This window comes from Martes martes (assembly GCF_963455335.1).
Source record: "Martes martes genome assembly, chromosome: 13".
Lineage (NCBI taxonomy): Eukaryota > Metazoa > Chordata > Mammalia > Carnivora > Mustelidae > Martes > Martes martes.
The window spans coordinates 73,888,695-73,907,914 of record NC_137901.1 but is presented as its reverse complement, the minus strand read 5'-3'; the positions used below and the strand labels follow the sequence as shown (position 1 = coordinate 73,907,914).

The window sequence follows — 19,220 nt, the reverse complement described above, 5'->3', positions numbered from 1 at the left end:
GAACAGTTAGGTCTTAGGAGGAAGCCAACTGATAAATCCAGAATGGGAACCCTCCTCCAGACCGCTGTCTTGGTGTCCTCAGTAAGCCACTAGTGTGACGATAACAAGTGGGTGGTGGAGAGAGGGGGAAGCTATGGATTACAACAGATTGGAGAGAGAGAACAGACCAATGAGTGTGTGATCTTGATTAGATTAGATCAGATCCTGGCTCAAAAGACACCTCTGAAAGAATTATGGAAATTTGAATGGGAACTGGGTAGTAGATCTTCAAGGGTTATTATTTGGCAGGGGGGAGGGAGGGTGTTGGAGAGTCATAATAGATTGTGTTTATGTAAGGAAAGTGTCCCTAATCTTTAAAAATGCAAACTGCAGTAGTAAGTGTAGAATAACATGCAGTCAGAGGTTTCAAGCTTTAAAATACTTTAAAAATTGAGGGAAGGGGACACCTGGGTGGTTCAGTCGGTTAAGCGCCTGCCTTCGGCTCAGGTCATGATCCCAGGGTCCTGGGATTGAGCCCAGCGTCAGGCTCCTTGCTCAGCAGGGACCCTGCTGCTCCCTCTCCCCCCACCCCCTGCCCGTTTGTGCTCTCTCTCTCACTCTGTCAAAATAAATACATAAAGTGTTTAAAAGAAAACTGAAGGAAAAGTCAGGGCGAGGATAAAAGCAGCAGACTAAAAACCTTGACCACTGTTTAGGAGGCATTAAAGGCCAGTTACGAGGGCTCGCTATACTATACTCTTTTGCATATTTGACCATGTTTAGGATAATGTTTAAAAACAACAGAGTAGCTGACAAGACCCGAGGATCACCACTGAAGGCTCACAGGGCTGCTGGGAACCTCAGCTGACCCATTGTCAGGGTAAGAGCACTGGGGACTTAGGATGTAAACTCCCGTGGGAGCATGCACACAGATGCAAGACGGACTGCGTCTCCAACAACTTAGGCCGAGGCAGGGGGCACGGGGAGGACCATGTGCTTTTTGGAAACCGTAGTAGGTGACTCAGAAAGAGACTTCATGACACCGATCGCAAAGATGTGGGTAGGGTTTTAGTCCGTTCACTTGTAGCCAGAGTCCTGACTAATCCAAGTGGTGTGGACAGATTTACGACCTGTTGACCTGACAAACGATGAAGGGGAAAACACACACACACACACACACAAGAAGGATTTTTCTAAGAGAGAAAGCATAGTAAGAAATGAAACCTTAGAAAACAATATCCATTTACCACCACCACCCACCCTGAGTGCAAAAGACTGCACTGAACTTCATGACTCTCATTTAAATCATAGATCCGCTATTTTAAATTTAGTAGGAAAAACATAATAACCCTTGCCGTTTATGATGATCTACCCTATAAGCATCCTTCCAGCACCTAATGAAACTCTGATGTGAAGTCTCTCTTACTGAAATGACTTGAACAGCTTTCTATTTTTAGATTATTTGAATATTAATTTGTCAGAACATTTCAAAATAATTATTTTAAAATAAGTGCTTTCCAATATGTTGCTCTAAACCAGACCTCACTAACTACCATAATTACCAACAAGACCCAGTATGGAGAAAAACAAAACTTTATTAAGACCAAGATAACCTGGGGGCACCTGGAGGGTTCTGTCAGTTGAGTGTCTGCCTTGGGCTCAGGTCATGATCCCAGGGTCCTGGGATCGAGTTCCACATCGGGCTACCTGCTTGATGGGGAGCCTGCTTCTACCTCTCCCTCTGCCCGCCCCCCCTTGTGTTCTCTCTCCCTTTCAAATAAATAAGTAGAAAAATCTAAAAAAAATTAAAAAAGACCAAAATAACCTGGATAAATGAAGAGCTACAAGATGGTTCTAGATAGGAAGGAAGACCCAGTTTGGGAAGATACCAGTTCTCTTCAAAAGAGTCTTTAAAGCCAAGGCAGTCGAATCAAAATCCAGATGAGAGTTTCAAGGAACTTCAAAGTCAATTTCTCCTCATCTAGAAGAGAAGAATGGGCAAAGATAACCAATCCCATTTTTAAAAAATGCAACAACGGGGAATCTGCTCCATCAAAAGGAAGCATTGCTGTAGCCGTTACAACTGTGGTTTTGATGTAGGCACAGACACACAACCCTAGCCCCCCACCTCCAAAGCCGTGTGTGTGTGTGTGTGTGTGTGTGTATGTGTGTATGTATACATGCACACATAATATATGTGAATTTGGTTCGTGAATAAAGGTGACATTTCGTGTCTGGTGGGGAGAGAATGGTGTGTTATTACTGGCTATCAAAGCTATAATCCCTCTCCATTGTACAAAAAAATAAATTGCCAGAGTGTTCAGTGAGATGATCGTAAGAATATTAAAAATACGAGAGAATGTATTTTTTTTTTAAACTCTGGAGTATAATAAAGGGTTCTTGTAAGCAACCCTCAAACCTGCAAACTCCAGAGAAGATCAGTGGATATGAGGATATGATCACGCTGCATTCTCGTAGGACAGTAGGTACCATATACCAAATTGAAAGACAGGTCGAAGAAAAATTACACTGGCCGATCTCCTGAGGAGCATGTTTTAGTTTGTGAACCTGTTTGCCCAGACTAGATGCGCTTGTGCCCTGAGGTCCCAGACTGGTTCACGTCGTCTGAGGGAAGAGCCGGGGATGGTAGGTCTGGGTGGCGTTCAGGGGACGATGAAGTACAGGCGACTTGTGTCCAGTGAGTCAGCGTTTTTACCAGTGGTAGAAACAATGTCATCTGTCAGTCCTTGGAAAGGAAGTGTTTGCTTTAAAAAAGCTGTGAAAAGCTGACATTAATCTCATGGGTGGTAATGAAGGTATGCTTTTCACATGGTTAGAAAAATAAATGAGTCTAAAAGTGGAAGTCTTTTGTGATCTAGCGTGTGTGTGTGTATGTGTGTGTGTGTGTGTAATTGCTGCTGTCCTCTGTCCGTTTGGTTCTATTATTTGGTACAGGCTGCAATGACTTATAAGATCTTTCTCGAGTGGTCCCACTGTTCCCTCTCTCATTTCGTCTTTGCCAGTGGTCCCTCAGGATCTGTGCTTCAATTGGCTGGGTTCTGTAGCCCCGTTGAAGCTTACTTTGCACATTGGCTTGGGGCTTCCTGTTTACTCCTCTGTCGCCCCTGTAGACAAGGGCTCCTCCAGGGCAGAGACAAGGGAAAATTCACTGTGTGTATCCCTAGTGTCACCCATAGTGGCCGGCTGTCTCACAGAAAGGATTTGATTCATGCCTTTTGAATGAATGAATGAATGATTACACGAACAGATGAATTCATTGCTTTTCCTCCCCAAGAGCATGGAGATACATAGATATTGATCGGACACTGGGGCAAGTGGTACAGCAGGATGTGAAGGACATGCCACAGGACACATGCCACATGCCACAGGACATGCAGGGGAAATCCAAGAGACTTATCTCTGCAAGAGTTGACGAAGAGTTGGGGAAGGCGTCATGGTGTCCGTGACCCGACCTGGATCCTGGAGGATAGGCAGGAGGTTTGCAGGTAAACAGAAGGCAGTAGGAGGAATGGCATTTACAGAATCATTGAGCGGTGACAAGAATCAAGCATGGCTGCTCTGTGAGAAAGACAGTGGCCAGATGTGGTTGATGAGGTGGGTCGGGACCCCTTTGGAAATGCTCTCTGTAACACCTAAGGAGTTCGGGTGGTGGGTGAAATGAGAGGCCCTTGGAATCTTGTAAATGAGATAATGGCATGGAAGATTGCTCTTGGAAACAAGGATGATGCTCTAACCCCGGCTGGAATCCCTCCTGGCTTCTATCTGTCCCTCCTTCCATGCTTAGCCACAGAATGACGCTGCCCCTGTGCTGTTGCTGGTTCAGAAGTATTCTGGAGAATGGAGGTGAATGGATTCCAACATGATCATTGTAACCGATTTGAAGGGACAGTTTAAATCCTGAGGTTTTAGTAGCTTTGATTAAGTAAGCTGCTGATCCCGTAAATGTGTTCATCCTTCTAATTGTATCTCTCCAGGGACAACTTTTGTTAAGTTGATGGGGTTTTTTCTGACCGGTGAAATTCAAGTTATGTTTTAGTGTCACTTTAATATCAGGTAATATATTGCAAAGAAAAAGGCATTAAAAAGCTGTTATGGATTGTCAAAATATTGTAGGAAAAAACACAAAGGAACTTAAATTCACATTTAGCTTAATTGGGCTGTGATTGTCTAAATGTAGATTGCCTCATGCTGGAATGTTTAATGTTATGCAAATTACATGCAATACTTCCCTGCCAAAGATCTGGTGAACCGAGGAACCTTGAGTAGAGTTGACATTAAACCACACCAGATACTTTTACAGACCTCTTCAGCCTCTCTCTATCTGGCAGAATGCAGTGGTTTTAAATCTAGTGGTGGAGTTTTTATTGTGACTTTGGATAATGTAGCTCTATTTTGGGTGTTTAATGAGCAGTTAGTGGAAAATATTTAGTAACTACATATAAAAGAAGCCAATTTCCTTTTGGGGGAATTGAATCTTTGTATGACTGCTTAGTCATCTCATCTTTTAAAAAATCTGCCTTTTGGGTTTCTTGGTGGTCAGCAATGGTAATCACTCATTAGTGTCCGACTTCTTACAAAGCAGTCTCTTATCTTGCCTTATCTTCACAACTACCTTATCACCCTCATTTTTTTTTTTAGGTGATATGTCACATATTATTAGAGATATTTGTTTAAATGCATTTTGTTTTAGATATCAGAATAAAACAGACTTAAACCTCATAGAGAATATAGAGGCTTTTAAGAATGGGAATTGGCTAACTAGGTCATAAATATTATGTAGTTTCTCTGCTAATAAGATGTTCAAGTACGACTTAGCCTACCTAGTCATTGGCCAGTAGAGAGTAGATCTTTCAAGAACTTTAGTAGCAGAAAAAAAAATTTAAATTATGATATAATATTTATTATACTTACCTTGTATTTATATGGCAGAACTCCAGTAGGTCATGACAGGTAGAGTTGATGTATCTCCAAACATTTGGCATTAAATTAAAAAAAAAAAATTCATTAGGCCTCCAATCAGTATACAGGTTTTTATATATAGTATGTTGGCCTTATTTTGATGAGGAGGTATGTAAAGAAATGGTTCATGAGTCTGGAGGCCAGAATTTGATTTTTTATTTTTTATTATTTATTTATTTATTTAAAAGATTTTATTTATTTATTTGACAGAGAAAGAGAACGATCACAAGGAGGCAGAGAGGCAGGCAGAAGGTGGGGGGAAGCAGGCTCCCTGCTGAGCAGAGAGCCCGATGAGGGGCTCGATCCCAGGACCCTGAGATCATGACCTGAGCGGAAGGCAGAGGCCTTAAACCACTGAGCCACCCAGATACCCCCAGAATTTGATTTTTTTAAAAAAACTTTCTTTAATGAAAAATTTAACCATGTACAGAGAGAATAGTATAATGAAACTGATGTAGCCATTACTCAGCTTTATGTGGGATCAACACATAGCCAATCTTGTTTCATCCATACCGCCTAAGTCCCTTTAGATTATTTTGAAGCAGATGTAGACATAATATATCATTTCATCTGTCAGATTTCTATATGTATCACTGAAAGATAAGAACTCTTAAAATATAAAAATATAATGTAATACATGGCCTTTGCTAAAAAAGTAATACTTAACACCAGATATTCGGTCTGTATTCACATTTCTCCAATTTTTTTATAAGTTTTTTTTTTTATTTGAGTTGAGTTTTAAATGAAAATCCATCCATTATGCCTGTTACTTATTTATTTATTTGAACTATAGGTTCCCATCCATCATTTTTCCTTCTTGAATTTTTTTTTTTTTGGCTAAAGAAATAGGGTCAGGTATTGTAGAGAATTCCCAACACTTAAGGTTTTGCAGACCACCTCCTTGTGATGTAATTTTAGAAAACCCAACTTTTTTGAGTATAATTCACACAAAACAAACCACATATTTCAGGTGTCCAGTTTGGCAAATTTTGTCTGTACCTGTGAAGCCATTACCAAAATTAAGATAATAAACACATGCATTGTGTCACCATCCAACAATTCTAAGTTCTCTGACACCAGCGGGCTGTCCTGCGGTTTGATTCAGTTCTGATGTGAACCACCTAGAGTTGGCACAGACTCCCAGGTTAAGGGCTCAGTCCCACAAGACTGCCCCACTTCAGATACCAGCTGCAAATGGGGTCCTACCTGCATTACTGTCTGTCTGTCTGCAAATTTTAAGGTTCCTGTGACTCTCCTCTTAAGTTTGATAGTTCACTGAAATGACTCCCAGAACACAGGAAGGTGCATACTTATGGTTCATTTTATTACAAGGATATAAATCAGGAACTTCAAAGGGCCTGTTACATAGGGCAAGGTCTTGGGAAGGGGTGGAGTGGAAGGCTTCCCAGGAGCACCTCTGTCCCAGCACATCTATGGGTTCACCAGCCCGAAAGCTCTCTAGACCTCATCATTCTAGAACTTTTATCCAAATTTCATTATGTAGGCATGATTCGTTAAATCATGGTCATTGGTAGTTGAACTCAATCTCTAGTCTCTAAGGTGTCAAGTGGAGGGCGAACATTTCCAAACCTCTAATCACATGGTTGGTTCCTCTGGCAACTAGCTCCATCCTGAAGCTGTCTACGGGCCTACCAAGAGTTACCTCCATTAGCATTAACTCAGGGAGGGTTGAAAAGGGCTTATTATGAATAAGACTTCTATCATTAAGAAATTCCAAGGGTTTTAGGAGCTCTGTGCCAAGAACTGAGACAGAGATCAAATATATATGTGTGTATGTATATTATTTTACCATATACATCATCCTCTCAGTATTTGTTCCTGCCTCTTCATAATCAAATACTGTGTTCTCTCCGTCTCTGTCTGTCTTTCTCTTTTGATCTGGCTTCTCTTACTCAAAATCATTCTTTTGAGTACCATTAGGCAGATTGGATGGCATGGACAAATAACTTAAAAGACATAAGTTATCTAAGCTAATACAAGAAGAAACAGAAAATGTAAGTAGTCCTACATCTGTGAAAGAAGTGGAATATATAATTTCAAACCTTCCCACAAAGAAAATTCTATTCACATGAATTCTATTCACTGATGAGTTCTATCAAACATTTAAGGAATAATTAACACTGTCAATCACCAACTCTTTTAGCAAATAAAGGAGAAAGGAATTATTCCCATCTCCTTTTATGAATCATATCCTGATATCAGAAGCAGAGAAAGTGATTGCAAGAAAAGGATAAGACTTCTATACTGAGAGCTACAGCATAGCAATGAGAGAAATTAAAGGAGACCTAAGTAAATGGAGAAGTATGTCATATTTATGGATTGTAAACTTCATATTATTAAGAGGTTAATTCCCCCTAAACTGATTTATAGATTCAGCACAGTCCAAATCAGAGCCCCATCAGGCTTTTTCTGGGAAAAAATTTCTGGGGAAAAAACTTAAATGGAAATGCAGAGAACCTAGGTTAGCCAAAAAATGAACAAACAAACCAAGCCCCCACAAAAGCAGTAAAACAAAGTTGGATTATTGGATTTCAAGACAACTCTAAACTTCTAGCAATCAAGACAATGTAGTATTGATGGAAGGGTAGACATACAGATCAATGAAACAGGATATCCCAGAGACAGACCTACCCAGATGTAGTGTTGAATCAACGAAGGTGCCAGGATAATTCAGTGGAGAAAGGATATTTTTTTTTTACCCAACAAAGAATGCTGGAATAACTAGGTATTATAAAGAGAAAAAAGAACCTTGAGCTTTTACTTTGCATCATACACAAAAAGTAACCTGAAATGAATCATAGGCCTAACCATTAAAGCTAGAACTTTAAAATTTCTAAAGGAAAATGTTAGGTTAAAAATCTTTATGACCTTGGGATGTGAAAGATTTCATAATGTGGCCCACCAAAGAAATAATAAATTGGATCTCAGTGACTAGACACTTGTGCTCTTGGAAGGACTTCATGAGGGCAATGAAGGCAGGGTGTAGACTGGGAGAAAATATTATGATCACATAAATCTGACACTGGACTTGTTTCCAGGACATAGAAAATTTACAGTTGAGTCATAAGAGAGACAACTCATTTTAAAAGTAGGTAAAAGATTTCAATGCACCCCTTGCAGGAGAAGATGTAAGCACTCCAGTAATCCAATAATGTCCAAACATACTCAACATCATCATTCATTAGGGAGAAGGAAATTAAAATAAGCTACTGCTACACTACCTAACAGAGTGGCTAAAACGGAAAAGACTGACAACCAAAGTGTTGACAAGGGATATGGGGCAACTGGGATTTCACACATTGTTGGTGGGAATGTAACATCACACAGTTTGGAATATAATTCAGCCGTTTTTCATAATGCTAAATATAATTAACCATATGACCAACAATTTCACTCCTAGATATTTACCCATGAGAAATGAAAACATGTGCCCATAAAAAGACTTACACACAAATATTTAAGGAGGCTTTATTCATAATAGCCCCAATCTGGAAACGACCCAAATATCTATCAGCAGATGAACGGGCAAACAAATGGTAGAATATTCATACAATGCCATACTAATTGGCAATAAGAGGGAACTAAATTCTTATGTGCACAGCAGTATAGAGGAAGCTTGCTTATGTCAAATGAAAGAAGCCAGACACACAAGACAACATATTGTATGATGTTATTTATCTAAAATTCTAGGACTGGAGTAAGTAATCTGCATTAACAGAAAGGAGATGAGTAATTGCCTGGATCCTAGAATTTGGGGAGACTGGTCGCAAAGGGGCATCTTTTGGGGTGATAGGAATATTCTGTATCTTGGGCACCTGGGGGGCTCAGTCAGTTAAGTGTCTGACTCCGGCTGAGGTCACGATCCCAGGATCCTGGGATGGAGCCCTTCGTGGGGCTCCCGGCTCAGCAGTGAGTCTGCTTCTTCTTCTCCCTCTGCCTCTGCCCCTCCTCCCTGCTCGTGCTCTTTCTCTCTCTCAAATAAATAAGTAAAATCTTTAAAAGATATTTTATTTTATTTTATTTTTTAAGATTTTATTTATTTATTTGACAGACGGAGATCACAAGTAGGCAGACAAGCAGGCAGAGAGAGGGGAGGAAGCTAGTTCCCTGCTGAGCAGAGAGCCCGATGCGGGGCTCGATCCCAGGACCCTGGGATCATGATCTGAGCCAAAGGCAGAGGCTTTAACCCACTGAGCCACCCAGGCGCCCCTAAAAGATATTTTATATCTTGATTAAGATGGTAGTTATGTGTGAAAAACTATTGATACATATAAATATGCATTTAATTATATAGATTATACCTCAATTAGTTTGTTTTAATAAGTTTTTAAAGGGTGGGGGGTGGTGCTGCCAATTTTTTTCCCACCAGTGGATAATAGAGACTCAGTTTCTACTTTCTCCATTTGAATATTCACTTTTGGTTCATTTGTTGAATAATCCCCACTTTCTCCATTTTTCTGCCTTCTCTGCCTTATATCTTGAAGTTCCTTATTTATGTACTCTCTATTCCATTTCATTGTTTAATTTGTTTATCCTGTCTTCATTTTAGCTTCAGAGTAAGCCCTATTCTCGATATTCTTTCTTTGTACAAGTTTTTGCTATTCTTGATCCCGTGTTGTAAAGTTTATAAACTGCATACAGTTTATAAAGACGTAATCATTTCTTTGTTCTATGAAGAACTCTCTGCAATAGTGATGGGAGTTGGGGTTGAAATGATTTTATAGATAACTTTGGGTAGATGTTGGATTTTTGCAGTATTCCATCTTTCTGTTCATAACTGTGGTGTACTTTTCCATCTATTAAGATTTTCTGTTATGTCTCTCAGCACATTTTGTAATTTTCCCTACAAAGTTCTTGCACATATTTTAAAGGATTTATTTCAAGGCATTTGGTGTTTCTTATTTTATCTTAAGTGAAATCTTCCTTCTAATTATGTTTTCTCGCTGTTTATTGTTGATGTATAGAAGTGTGGTTTTTAAAAAAAATCTCAGTCATGTATCCAGGGAGCATTTGCTTTTGTTTTAGAAAGAAGCTCATTAATCGATTAGCAGAACGTGTCACGTGTGCGCATGCACGTGTGTATTTTGACAAACGGTGGTGTTGAGGGCAAGCTTTCCACAGTCAGTCCTTAAGTTATTTTTGGTCAAGCGTCCACATGTCAGGTCGGCCCTGAGTCCCGGGAGAGGACCCCAGCTGGAGCCATGATGTCCCCCATGCCATCAGCCCTCTGTGCGGTCGTGGATGTCAGTATGAGGGCTCTCTGATCGACTAGCGGCCTTGAGTTCAGACAGCCACGTGTTATCCACACTGGGGATGGTTTCTCATGATACAAGCTGTCACCGCTAAAAACATGTGCCTCTTCTCTTTCAGTATCCGGAGTGTGATGCAGAAGTATCTTCAGGAGAGAAATGAAATCACCTTTGACAAGATTTTTAATCAGAAGATTGGTAAGTGCCACTTTCTCACTTGGCATACTGTGAGCTCAGTGGTAGTTTCGGGTGGCATTCCCGTTGTGTATAAATGCATAGTGCTTTGGGTGGTTTTATAGCTCAGTTGGGGAGGAAGGAGGTTTCGTGTAATAATAAGATACTGAGTGGCTCCTTACATCCCTGGTAATGTCTTGTGCATAAGCTCTTGGGAAACACATTAGTTTGATTTGAGGTTTTAAGGCAGTTGGGAGGTTGCCAAAATCGAAGGATTAGATAGTTGGTAATCAGAAAGAAACACTCTCTACTCGGACCCAAGTCTGAGGTCCCCAGCCTCCCTCACTGCTCTTGTACTTACGATGATCACAAGGAATTGGCATGGGTCTTCAATAACAAACTGCAACCCCTGGCTGGCCATCTCCTTCCACAGCATGGGGCTGGCTTACATGATCTTATCACTTTTCACGGGCTAATTTATAGTCTTTGCATGCTGCCCAGTCGTCAGCTCCACGTCAATCACTCTTATCCCCCGTGGCTCCCTTCCATCTTACTTAGCAGGTCACCAGGACTCCCCTGTTGTGTGCCTAGAGGTCAAGGAGCCATCCCTCTCAGGCTGGTACCCAGCTCTGCCCGGTGCTGGTCCTGGTCCTGGCTCATGCAGGTGTGTGGATATACCTATAGGCCTGCTCTCTGATGATCAGCAGTTAGTGCCTGGAGAAATTAGGACTGAGCAGGGATTGCTTGAGTGTGGGGTTTCAAGGCCTGCAAAGCAATGGATTATTGTGTTCTTGTCTGCCTTCTACAGAACTGCCAGTGTGTTCAGAGGTGACTGTCCACTGGGTTATGTAAAAGCTGGAATCTACCTATTTTTCTTTTTCTTATGCCCCCAAGTCAGTTCTTGCTGTACAGGAATTTCCTGAACAAGATTTTGTTCTCAATAGGATAGGATTTATTGTTTGGCCTGCCAGCTGGCTGCATTGTTGATCTGCCCATAGTAATGTGATAAACAGATAATTCTAGGATTTTACATGAAATCACCTTAGCTGAATATAACAGAATGGGAAGCTTTTTTTTTCCCTTCCTTTGTTCCTTACTTGCCTCCCACAATTATTCAGAGAAGGTTTGCCAAGGAACTGTGTCATGGCTTTTAAATTATTTTAACCCTAGAGGTTGTGACTTTATTAAAATTTCAAGAAACTGTGGTTGTACTAAAGTTTCCTGGAACTCAGATCCCCACTGAGACTGAATGTCCTTTGCAGTGAGTTTGGGTGGCCCTGCCATTTACAGGTTAGGACACAGAGACTCAGGTTGGTGAAGTGACTTGTTCTCATTTGTCCTCCTCCTTCTCTGGTCATTCTGTAAAGGCTCTTGGGAGGGAAACAACAAATCTAAAATGTATAGTAGAGAGGGTCACCCTGTAAGAACCAGATAGGTTTGTTTTTTTTTTTTTTTTTTTTTTAGAAAGAGTCATGATGCTCTTTTGTGTTCAAGTAAAGTAGAAGCCGATGCAGAAAGTCTTGGATTTTGGTAAACTTTTTGTTAGTTTACAAATTAGCCATCTACTAAGGTGATACAGCTTCTGTGGTAACCCCCTTAGTCTAGTGGTCAAAAGTTGGGTGCTGGGTTCCAGACAAGCAGATGGAGAGTAGCCCAGTCATTGGGATTTGGTATGGGAACAGAGTACGGAAAGAGTTTGACCTTTATCTCATGTTTTATTGCTGCTTCTCACTGTGTTCACGGCGTTTGGTTAACTGTCATCTGTATAAAGGCTTCCCTTTGCTTCTGTTTTTGTGCTAAAGAACAGAAAATAAAACTCTCCCCATAACAAGAGAGAAACGCCTTATCTTTGGGAGGGAAGGGAAAAAAGGAACGACTTATTCTTTAGTTGAATTTAAAATAGCGATCTGCAGCTTTACTGAGATCTGTTTTACACAGCATAAAACACCCTCCTGTCACGAATACGATTCGGTACTTTTTAGTGTGTTCACAGCCTTGTGCAAACCCACACCACAGCTTCATCTTAGGACATTTTCAGCACCCCCCAAAAAGAGGCTCCTCACCCATTAGCAGTCTACCCCCTCCACCCATAGATACCACCAGTCTAATTTCTGCCTCTATAGATTTGCCCGTGGTGGGCATTCCTTCTAGTTGGAACCAGATGATAAGTGGCCATTGCGTGGGGCTCCTCACAAATCATTTTCAAGGTCATCCATGTTACAGCGTGTGCCAAGAGCTCATTCCTATCTATGCTCGGCGGTCTTCCACTATATGGCTGTGCCATGGCTTGTGTATCCTTGTGTCTGTCAACAGACATCTGGATTATTTCCACTTTTTGGCTATTATAAATAATGCTGGCATGGGAGGAAAGCAGGTCTTGACCAGTAATTGGAGCAGGTGGTTCCCCATTACTAAGGCATACTGGAGGACTCTGGTAAACCCGCTATACCCTGAGCTTTCAGGCCAGTCTGTAAGATGTCCTGAGGATTCTTTCTCCCGTTGTGTTTTCTGATCCTCACACCTTTCCTGTCTGCCATCCCCCCAACACACATGCAGGCCCCCAGGCATGTCTTCCCCATTGTTTTGATCCAAACCTTACAGGTAGCTGGCCCCAGAAGCCCTTGACCCGAGTGCCTTACTGGCATGAGGGCGGCCTCGCGCCCTAGGCCCAGCTACACGGGCTCTGTTCCGAGGGTGCCTTATGGGGCACTGGTGGCCTGTGAATTCTATCGCCATTAAACAGTTTTAAAGAATTTTAAAAGGTGCTTAGATGAATAAATAATTTCTTCCTCTTCCCTTCCTTCCCCTTTGTGAGCATGGAGCCATTCGGGGGAAGCTGAGTCTAAACTTGGAAGGTCACAGGAAAGAACAGTAGCTGCCTGGGGGACGGGACGGGGAGAGAAGAATATGTGGTCACCTGGCCAAACACAGATGTGCAACTACGTCCGGCGTGGCCGCCCGATCAGTGTCTGTCTGGCCTCTCCTCCTGTTCTCTGGCTTTCTCCTTTACGGCTAGTGTTGGGGTGGGGGCAGAAGGGAAGGGGGCCAGATCTGTAGGTCCTCCATCTTCCCATTTCAGCACCCCTCACCTCCTTTGCCTTTGTCTTTCCTGTCTGTTTCAGCAGCGCCTTTCCATGACTGTCTCCATGTGTCACTGCCTTCTTGCTTTTCTGTGGTTCTGTTGTTTCCCTTTCCCCCTGTATCCCCTGCCTATCAGCTCCTTTTCTGCCTTCCGGCATCTTCCACCCCCCCCCCCGGTGCTGATGGTGAGCACATGGTTTTGGGGGCTTGCCTGTAAGCATGTGTGAAAATGCTTTGTGAAACAGAAATCTCTCCTTCACTTGGCCTCTGAGGCTTTGTTAAGATGAAGGCTGACTGGCTGACCTTTTGGCTCCACCCTAAACCAGGTGGGATGTCGTTAGTTTCCTTACCTATAAAAGTGGGGGTCAGAATAGTACCTACTGCATAAGGCAGTTGTGAGAAATGTCTGTGACACCCTTAAGACGGTGGTTGGTTCTCAACAGATGCTCCATGAATGAAGGCTCTGAAATGGAATTGTATTTATTAAATTGTATTGTAAATGGAATTGTGTTATTAAAATATTGAGTCATGCCCCAAAGTGGACTAATTGTTCCCCATATGTATGCATCACCCATGTTCATTCTTTTACAACATTCTGCTCTCCTAGCCTCGTCCATCCCCTCTCTGTGTGCGCCAAACTATTTTAAAGCAATTAGCAAGCCCCTTATAGGGTTTCAGCCCTATAGGCATCTCTAAAAATGACAGGTGTTTTCTTATACAACCTTCATCTCTACCCCAACCAATGAAGATGATGATTCTTAGTTTAATATCTAAAGATGATGCTTATTGTAATTCTGAGTGTACAGTCAGGTTTTTTTGGATTAACTTAAAAATGTCCATTTACTTTTGGTTGGTTTGAATCAGGATCCAAATATTGTTCTTATATTGTAGTTGGCAGTAATGTGTCTTTTAACTGAGAACAGGTGACCTTGCCCTTCACCTCCCCTCCCCCCACACAGGTAATTGACTTCTTGAAGAAACTGTGTCAGTTGTATTGCAGAATGTTCCACATTCTGGATTTTTCTGTTCGCTTCTTCCTGAGATCATTTAAATTGCAATTCTATTTTCTGTATTTCCTGTAAGCTGAAAGCTAGCTCTAACAGCTTATTAGATTGGTTCGACTATTTTGGCAAGAGTGCTTCACAGGTGGTGCTGTGTACTTCGTGGCCGGAGGCACGTGACACATAGGTGTTGCTTGGTAGTCCTGGCTCTAGAGTGGGTTCAGGTATGGTCAGCTCTGTAGTTCCCCATCAAGCTGTCATCTGCCGTTGGTTTCTTTTTCCTGGACACTAGCTGCCTAAATCGCTTATTTTTTTGGGAGTTGCCAAATGGGGGTTTTCTAATTATGCCATTCCCTCCATCCTTATTACTTCTGCTCATCAAGTGAGGCTATTTGGTTGCCTTTAAATATAGCTCATGTAGGGGGATGTCTGGGTGGCTCAGTCTGTTAAGCGTCCGACTCTTGATTTCGGCTCAGGTCATGATCTCAGGGTTGTGGGATCAAGCCCTGCATCAGGCTCTGTGCTCAGCATGGAGTCTGCTTGTCCCTCCCCTTCTGCTCCTCCCCCTCAAATGCATGCTCTCTCTCTCTCTTTTTAAAATAAATAAAATCTTAAAAAAAATAAGTATGGTTTATGTTGGAAAGGTAGATGTGCTTGGCTGAATCTGAAGGCAGCTCCTGTGAATTTGGCCTCCCAGCTTGACTCCCACGAGCAACCCAGTGAAGAAGATTTTGTAGAGGCAATCAAGGCTGTGTTCGGGGTGTGCTTCATCGACTCACACCAGCCCTTTAAAAAGCAAAGCATTTCCTCAGGCTGGCAGCAGAAGAGGAAGACAGAGAGACCAAAGCACGGGAGCCATTAGACATGCCGTTCCCAACTTTGCAGGTGCGGCGGGGGTGGGCGCTGAGTGAGAAGGTTGTGGGTGCTCTCTGGGTGCTGAGCAAGGAAACCAGGACCACCGTCCTACAACCGTAGGAATTGAATTCTGCCCACAGTCTGCATGAGGTTGAAGGCAGATCCCCCCAGGCCCCTAGGTAAGTCCTGGCCTGCCAACACTTCAGCCTTGTGAGCCCCTGAGCAGGAAAGCCAGTGAGGCCCACCAGGACTTCTGAGCTCCAGAACTGTGAGCTCAGAAATGGGTGGTGTTTTCAAGTCACTGAGTTTGTAGTGATTCATTACACAGCGAGAAAAAACTGATACAGCAGGGTAAATGCTTAATTCTTTGTTTTTAATTGCCAGTTTTCAGAGTAAAAAATAAGTGACAGACTGCTTTATCTTCCTTCTCCTCCTTATCCAGAAATTGTATGTCGTAATGGACATCAATTACCCTGGTCCCTAATTTGCTGTCAGTAAAACTTCTGCATTTAGGTATTAACACAGTGTTCTTGGTTTGGCTTGTCCAAAGAATGGTTTTAAAGGGATACTAGTTATTACTGAAAGGCAGTCAAATGAAATTATCAATTCTGATTAAGATTTTGTCACCATTTTCTTTCTATAAGATACACTGAAGTAATCTCATAAGATGCAAGTAAGGTGCATGGGCTTTGATAAATTCCATCCGTCTGTCGACAATCTACTTAGCTCCTGTCTGCCTACCCACTCTAATTAGAGGGCGGTGTTTCTGATTATAAGGAGACTCCAAAGTAGGCACTTAATTCACTAAGTATGTAAATGGTACCCTCGTGTTCCAAGAACACATGGCTAATGTAACATTACATCACCTCCTGCCAGGGAACATCTCAGTTAGTAACATGGACTCCCATTCACGTGAGTGGAAATTTGCGTTGTCTAGCCCATAGTCTTCTGCATCCAACTTCTTTCATTTCATTCAGTGTCAGATTTTGGAGGTTCAGCTGTGTTGTGCCTGCTAGTCCTTCACCCCCTTTGGAGGCTGAATTAATATTCCATCATATGGATAGACCACAAATTCTCTTATCCGTTTGGATTATTCCCGCTGTCTGTTATAAACCAGTGCTGCCGGAAGTGTTCATGTGCAAGTGTGGCCATAGGTCTCCATTTCTCTTAGGTATACGACGAGGAGTTTTGAAATTGCTGGGACGTTTGGTATGCTCCTGTTTTACTTCTTAAGAAATTGCTCTAGTTTTCCAAAGAGGCTGTACTACTTTTCATTCTCAGTGTCAGTTTATGAGAGTTTCAGGTTTACCGTCGTCTCATCAACCCTTGCTCTTGTCTTTCTGGTCATTGCCAATCTCGCGGGTCTCATGGTTACTTCATGGTGGTCTCGATGTGTGTTTCCCTAATAGTTAGTGACACAGAACATGTGTACTCTGATTAACCTTTTTATATCTTCTTTGGTGAAATGCCTATTTAAATCTTTTGTCCATTTAAGAAATTGTCTTTATATTGTTTACCATATGTGTGATTTACAGATATTGTCTCCCAGTGACTGGCTTTCCCGTTTCATTTTCTTTTTTTTTTTTTTTTTTTTTTTTTTTCTTTTTTTTTTTTTAAAAGATTTATTTATTTATTTGTCAGAGAGAGAGAGGAGCGAGAGTGAGCACAAGCAGACAGAGTGGCAGGCAGAGGGAGAAGCAGGCTCCCTGCTGAGCAAGGAGCCCGATGTGGGACTCGATCCCAGGACGCTGGGATCATGACCTGAGCCGAAGGCAGCTGCTTAACCAACCGAGCCACCCAGGCGTCCCCGGTTTCATTTTCTTAATGGTGACTTCTGAAGTGCTGAAGGTTTTAATTTTGATGAAACTCAACCAATACATTTTTAAAAATTGTACTTTTGTGTCGTATCTAAGAACTTTTCTGTCTAATTGAGTGCTGTGAAGATTTTCTTTTCTTCTGGAAGTTTTATCGTTTTAGCTCTTACCTTTAGGCCTTTGGTTGATTTTTGAGTTAGTTTTTGCATGCGATGTGAGGTAAGGGTTTAAATTCATCTTTTTTTTTTTTTGGCATGTGGATATCCAATTGTCTGAATACATGTGTTGAAGAAACATTTCTTGGGGTGCCAGGTGGCTCAGTGGTTAGCGTCTGACTCTTGACTTCAGCTCAGGTCACAATTGCAGGGTCATGAGATCAAGCCCCGAGCAGGGCTGCACGCTGGGCGTGGAGTCTGCTTGATATTCTCTCTCTCCCTCTGCCCATTCCCCCACCCCTGTCCCGCTCATGAGCTCTCTCTCTCTTTCTCAAAAAAAAAAAAAAAAAGCTTCTGTTCTACATTGAATTGTCTTGGCATCTTTGTTGAAAATTAGTTGACAATAAATTGCAGGATTTCTTTCTGAACTCTCAGTTTTTTTCCATTGATTTCTGCCTTAGGCTAGTACCACACTGTCTTGATTACTATGGCTTTATGGTAAGTTTTAAAATCAGGAAATAAAAATCCACCCACTTTCATCCGTTTTCTTTTTTCTTTTCATAATTACTTTTGGCTGTTCTGGATCCTTTGATTTTTCCACATGAATTTTAGCATCAGATTTTCAATTTCTGAAAGAAAAAAAAAAATCCCGCCGGGATTGTGTTGTAGCTACAGATCAATATGGAGAGAATTGCCACGTTAACATTAAGTCTGCCAATCCATGAAAATGAAATGTCTCCACGTTTATTTAGGTCGTCTTTAATTTCTCTCAACATTGCTTTGTGGTTTTCAGCCTTCTACACCACATTAAGTGCATTCCCAAGTATTTTACTCTTTCTGATGCTATTTTGAATGGAATTTTTTTCTTAATTTCATTTTTGGCTGTTCATCACTAGTATGTGGAAACAGAATGGGTTTTTGTCTAGTGGTCTTGGATCCTGCCATCTTGGTGAACTAGGTTATTAATTCTGGGAGATGTGTGTGTGCCTGTCTATTCCTTAGGATTGTCCCCACAGAGAATTTTGTCTCAGGATAAAAACAGTTTTATTTCTTTGCATTCTGGTGCCTTTCCTTTTCAATTTTTACTTTTCACTTTGACTTCTTAAATATTTCCTAGGTTGGTCCCGAATATATTTAGCATGATTTCTGAGAACATTTATGTAGAAAGAATGCGTAAATTCTATTTGGTATTTGGGGTTAAGGCATAAGAAATATACTTGATATGGGCTTTGGGAACAAAAGTATGTTTCATTATAAAAAGAATACATTAGAAAAATAGAAACTATCACCTTTCGAAAAAGGTTTTTGAGCAGTTTCTATAGAAACAAAAGTGAACACAGATATAGGTACCTACTTATTTTTTATTTTTTATTTTATTTTTTATTTTTTTAATTTATTTATTGGACAGACAGAGATCACAAGTAGGCAGAGAGGCAGGCAGAGAAACAGGAGGAAGCAGGCTCGGAGCAGAGAGCCCGATGTGGGGCCTGATCCCAGGACCCCAGGATCATGACCCAAGCCGAAGGCAGAGGCCTCAACCCACTGAGCCACCCAGGTGCCCCATAGGTACCTATTTAAAAAGAATCGATAATTATGTAAGACCATAGAAATAGTAAACACACACACACACACACCCCCAAGCAACACAGATAAAACACTTTAGGATTACTCTTTTGTTAATTTCAAAGAATAAATTTGCCAATTTTTTTAATTTATAAAAGTATTGTTTGAAGTGTTCTGTGCTTCAAAACATAAAAATGGTTAAAATCTGCAAAAAACAAAGTGTAACTATGCAACTCTCTCTTCAGAGGCCGGGGTCAAATTTTAGCAAATTGAGCACTTGTGACAAGGGGACACTGAACCTGGGAAGCAACTTCAATCCTTGTGTGTTCCCTCTTTGCTCCCCACTTT

General features: G+C 41.5%; 1 protein-coding gene across 2 annotated transcripts in view; it reads left to right on the top strand.

The window, feature by feature from the left end:
* The window catches only part of GRK3 (G protein-coupled receptor kinase 3), a 117,244-nt gene that overhangs the window by 13,842 nt on the left and 84,182 nt on the right, over positions 1–19,220 (top strand). For both annotated transcript variants that reach the window (XM_080821121.1, XM_080821120.1), the window contains exon 2: positions 10,351–10,427. In XM_080821121.1, coding sequence (XP_080677247.1) covers positions 10,351–10,427 — 77 coding nt within the window. The remainder of the gene's footprint in view (positions 1–10,350; positions 10,428–19,220) is intronic.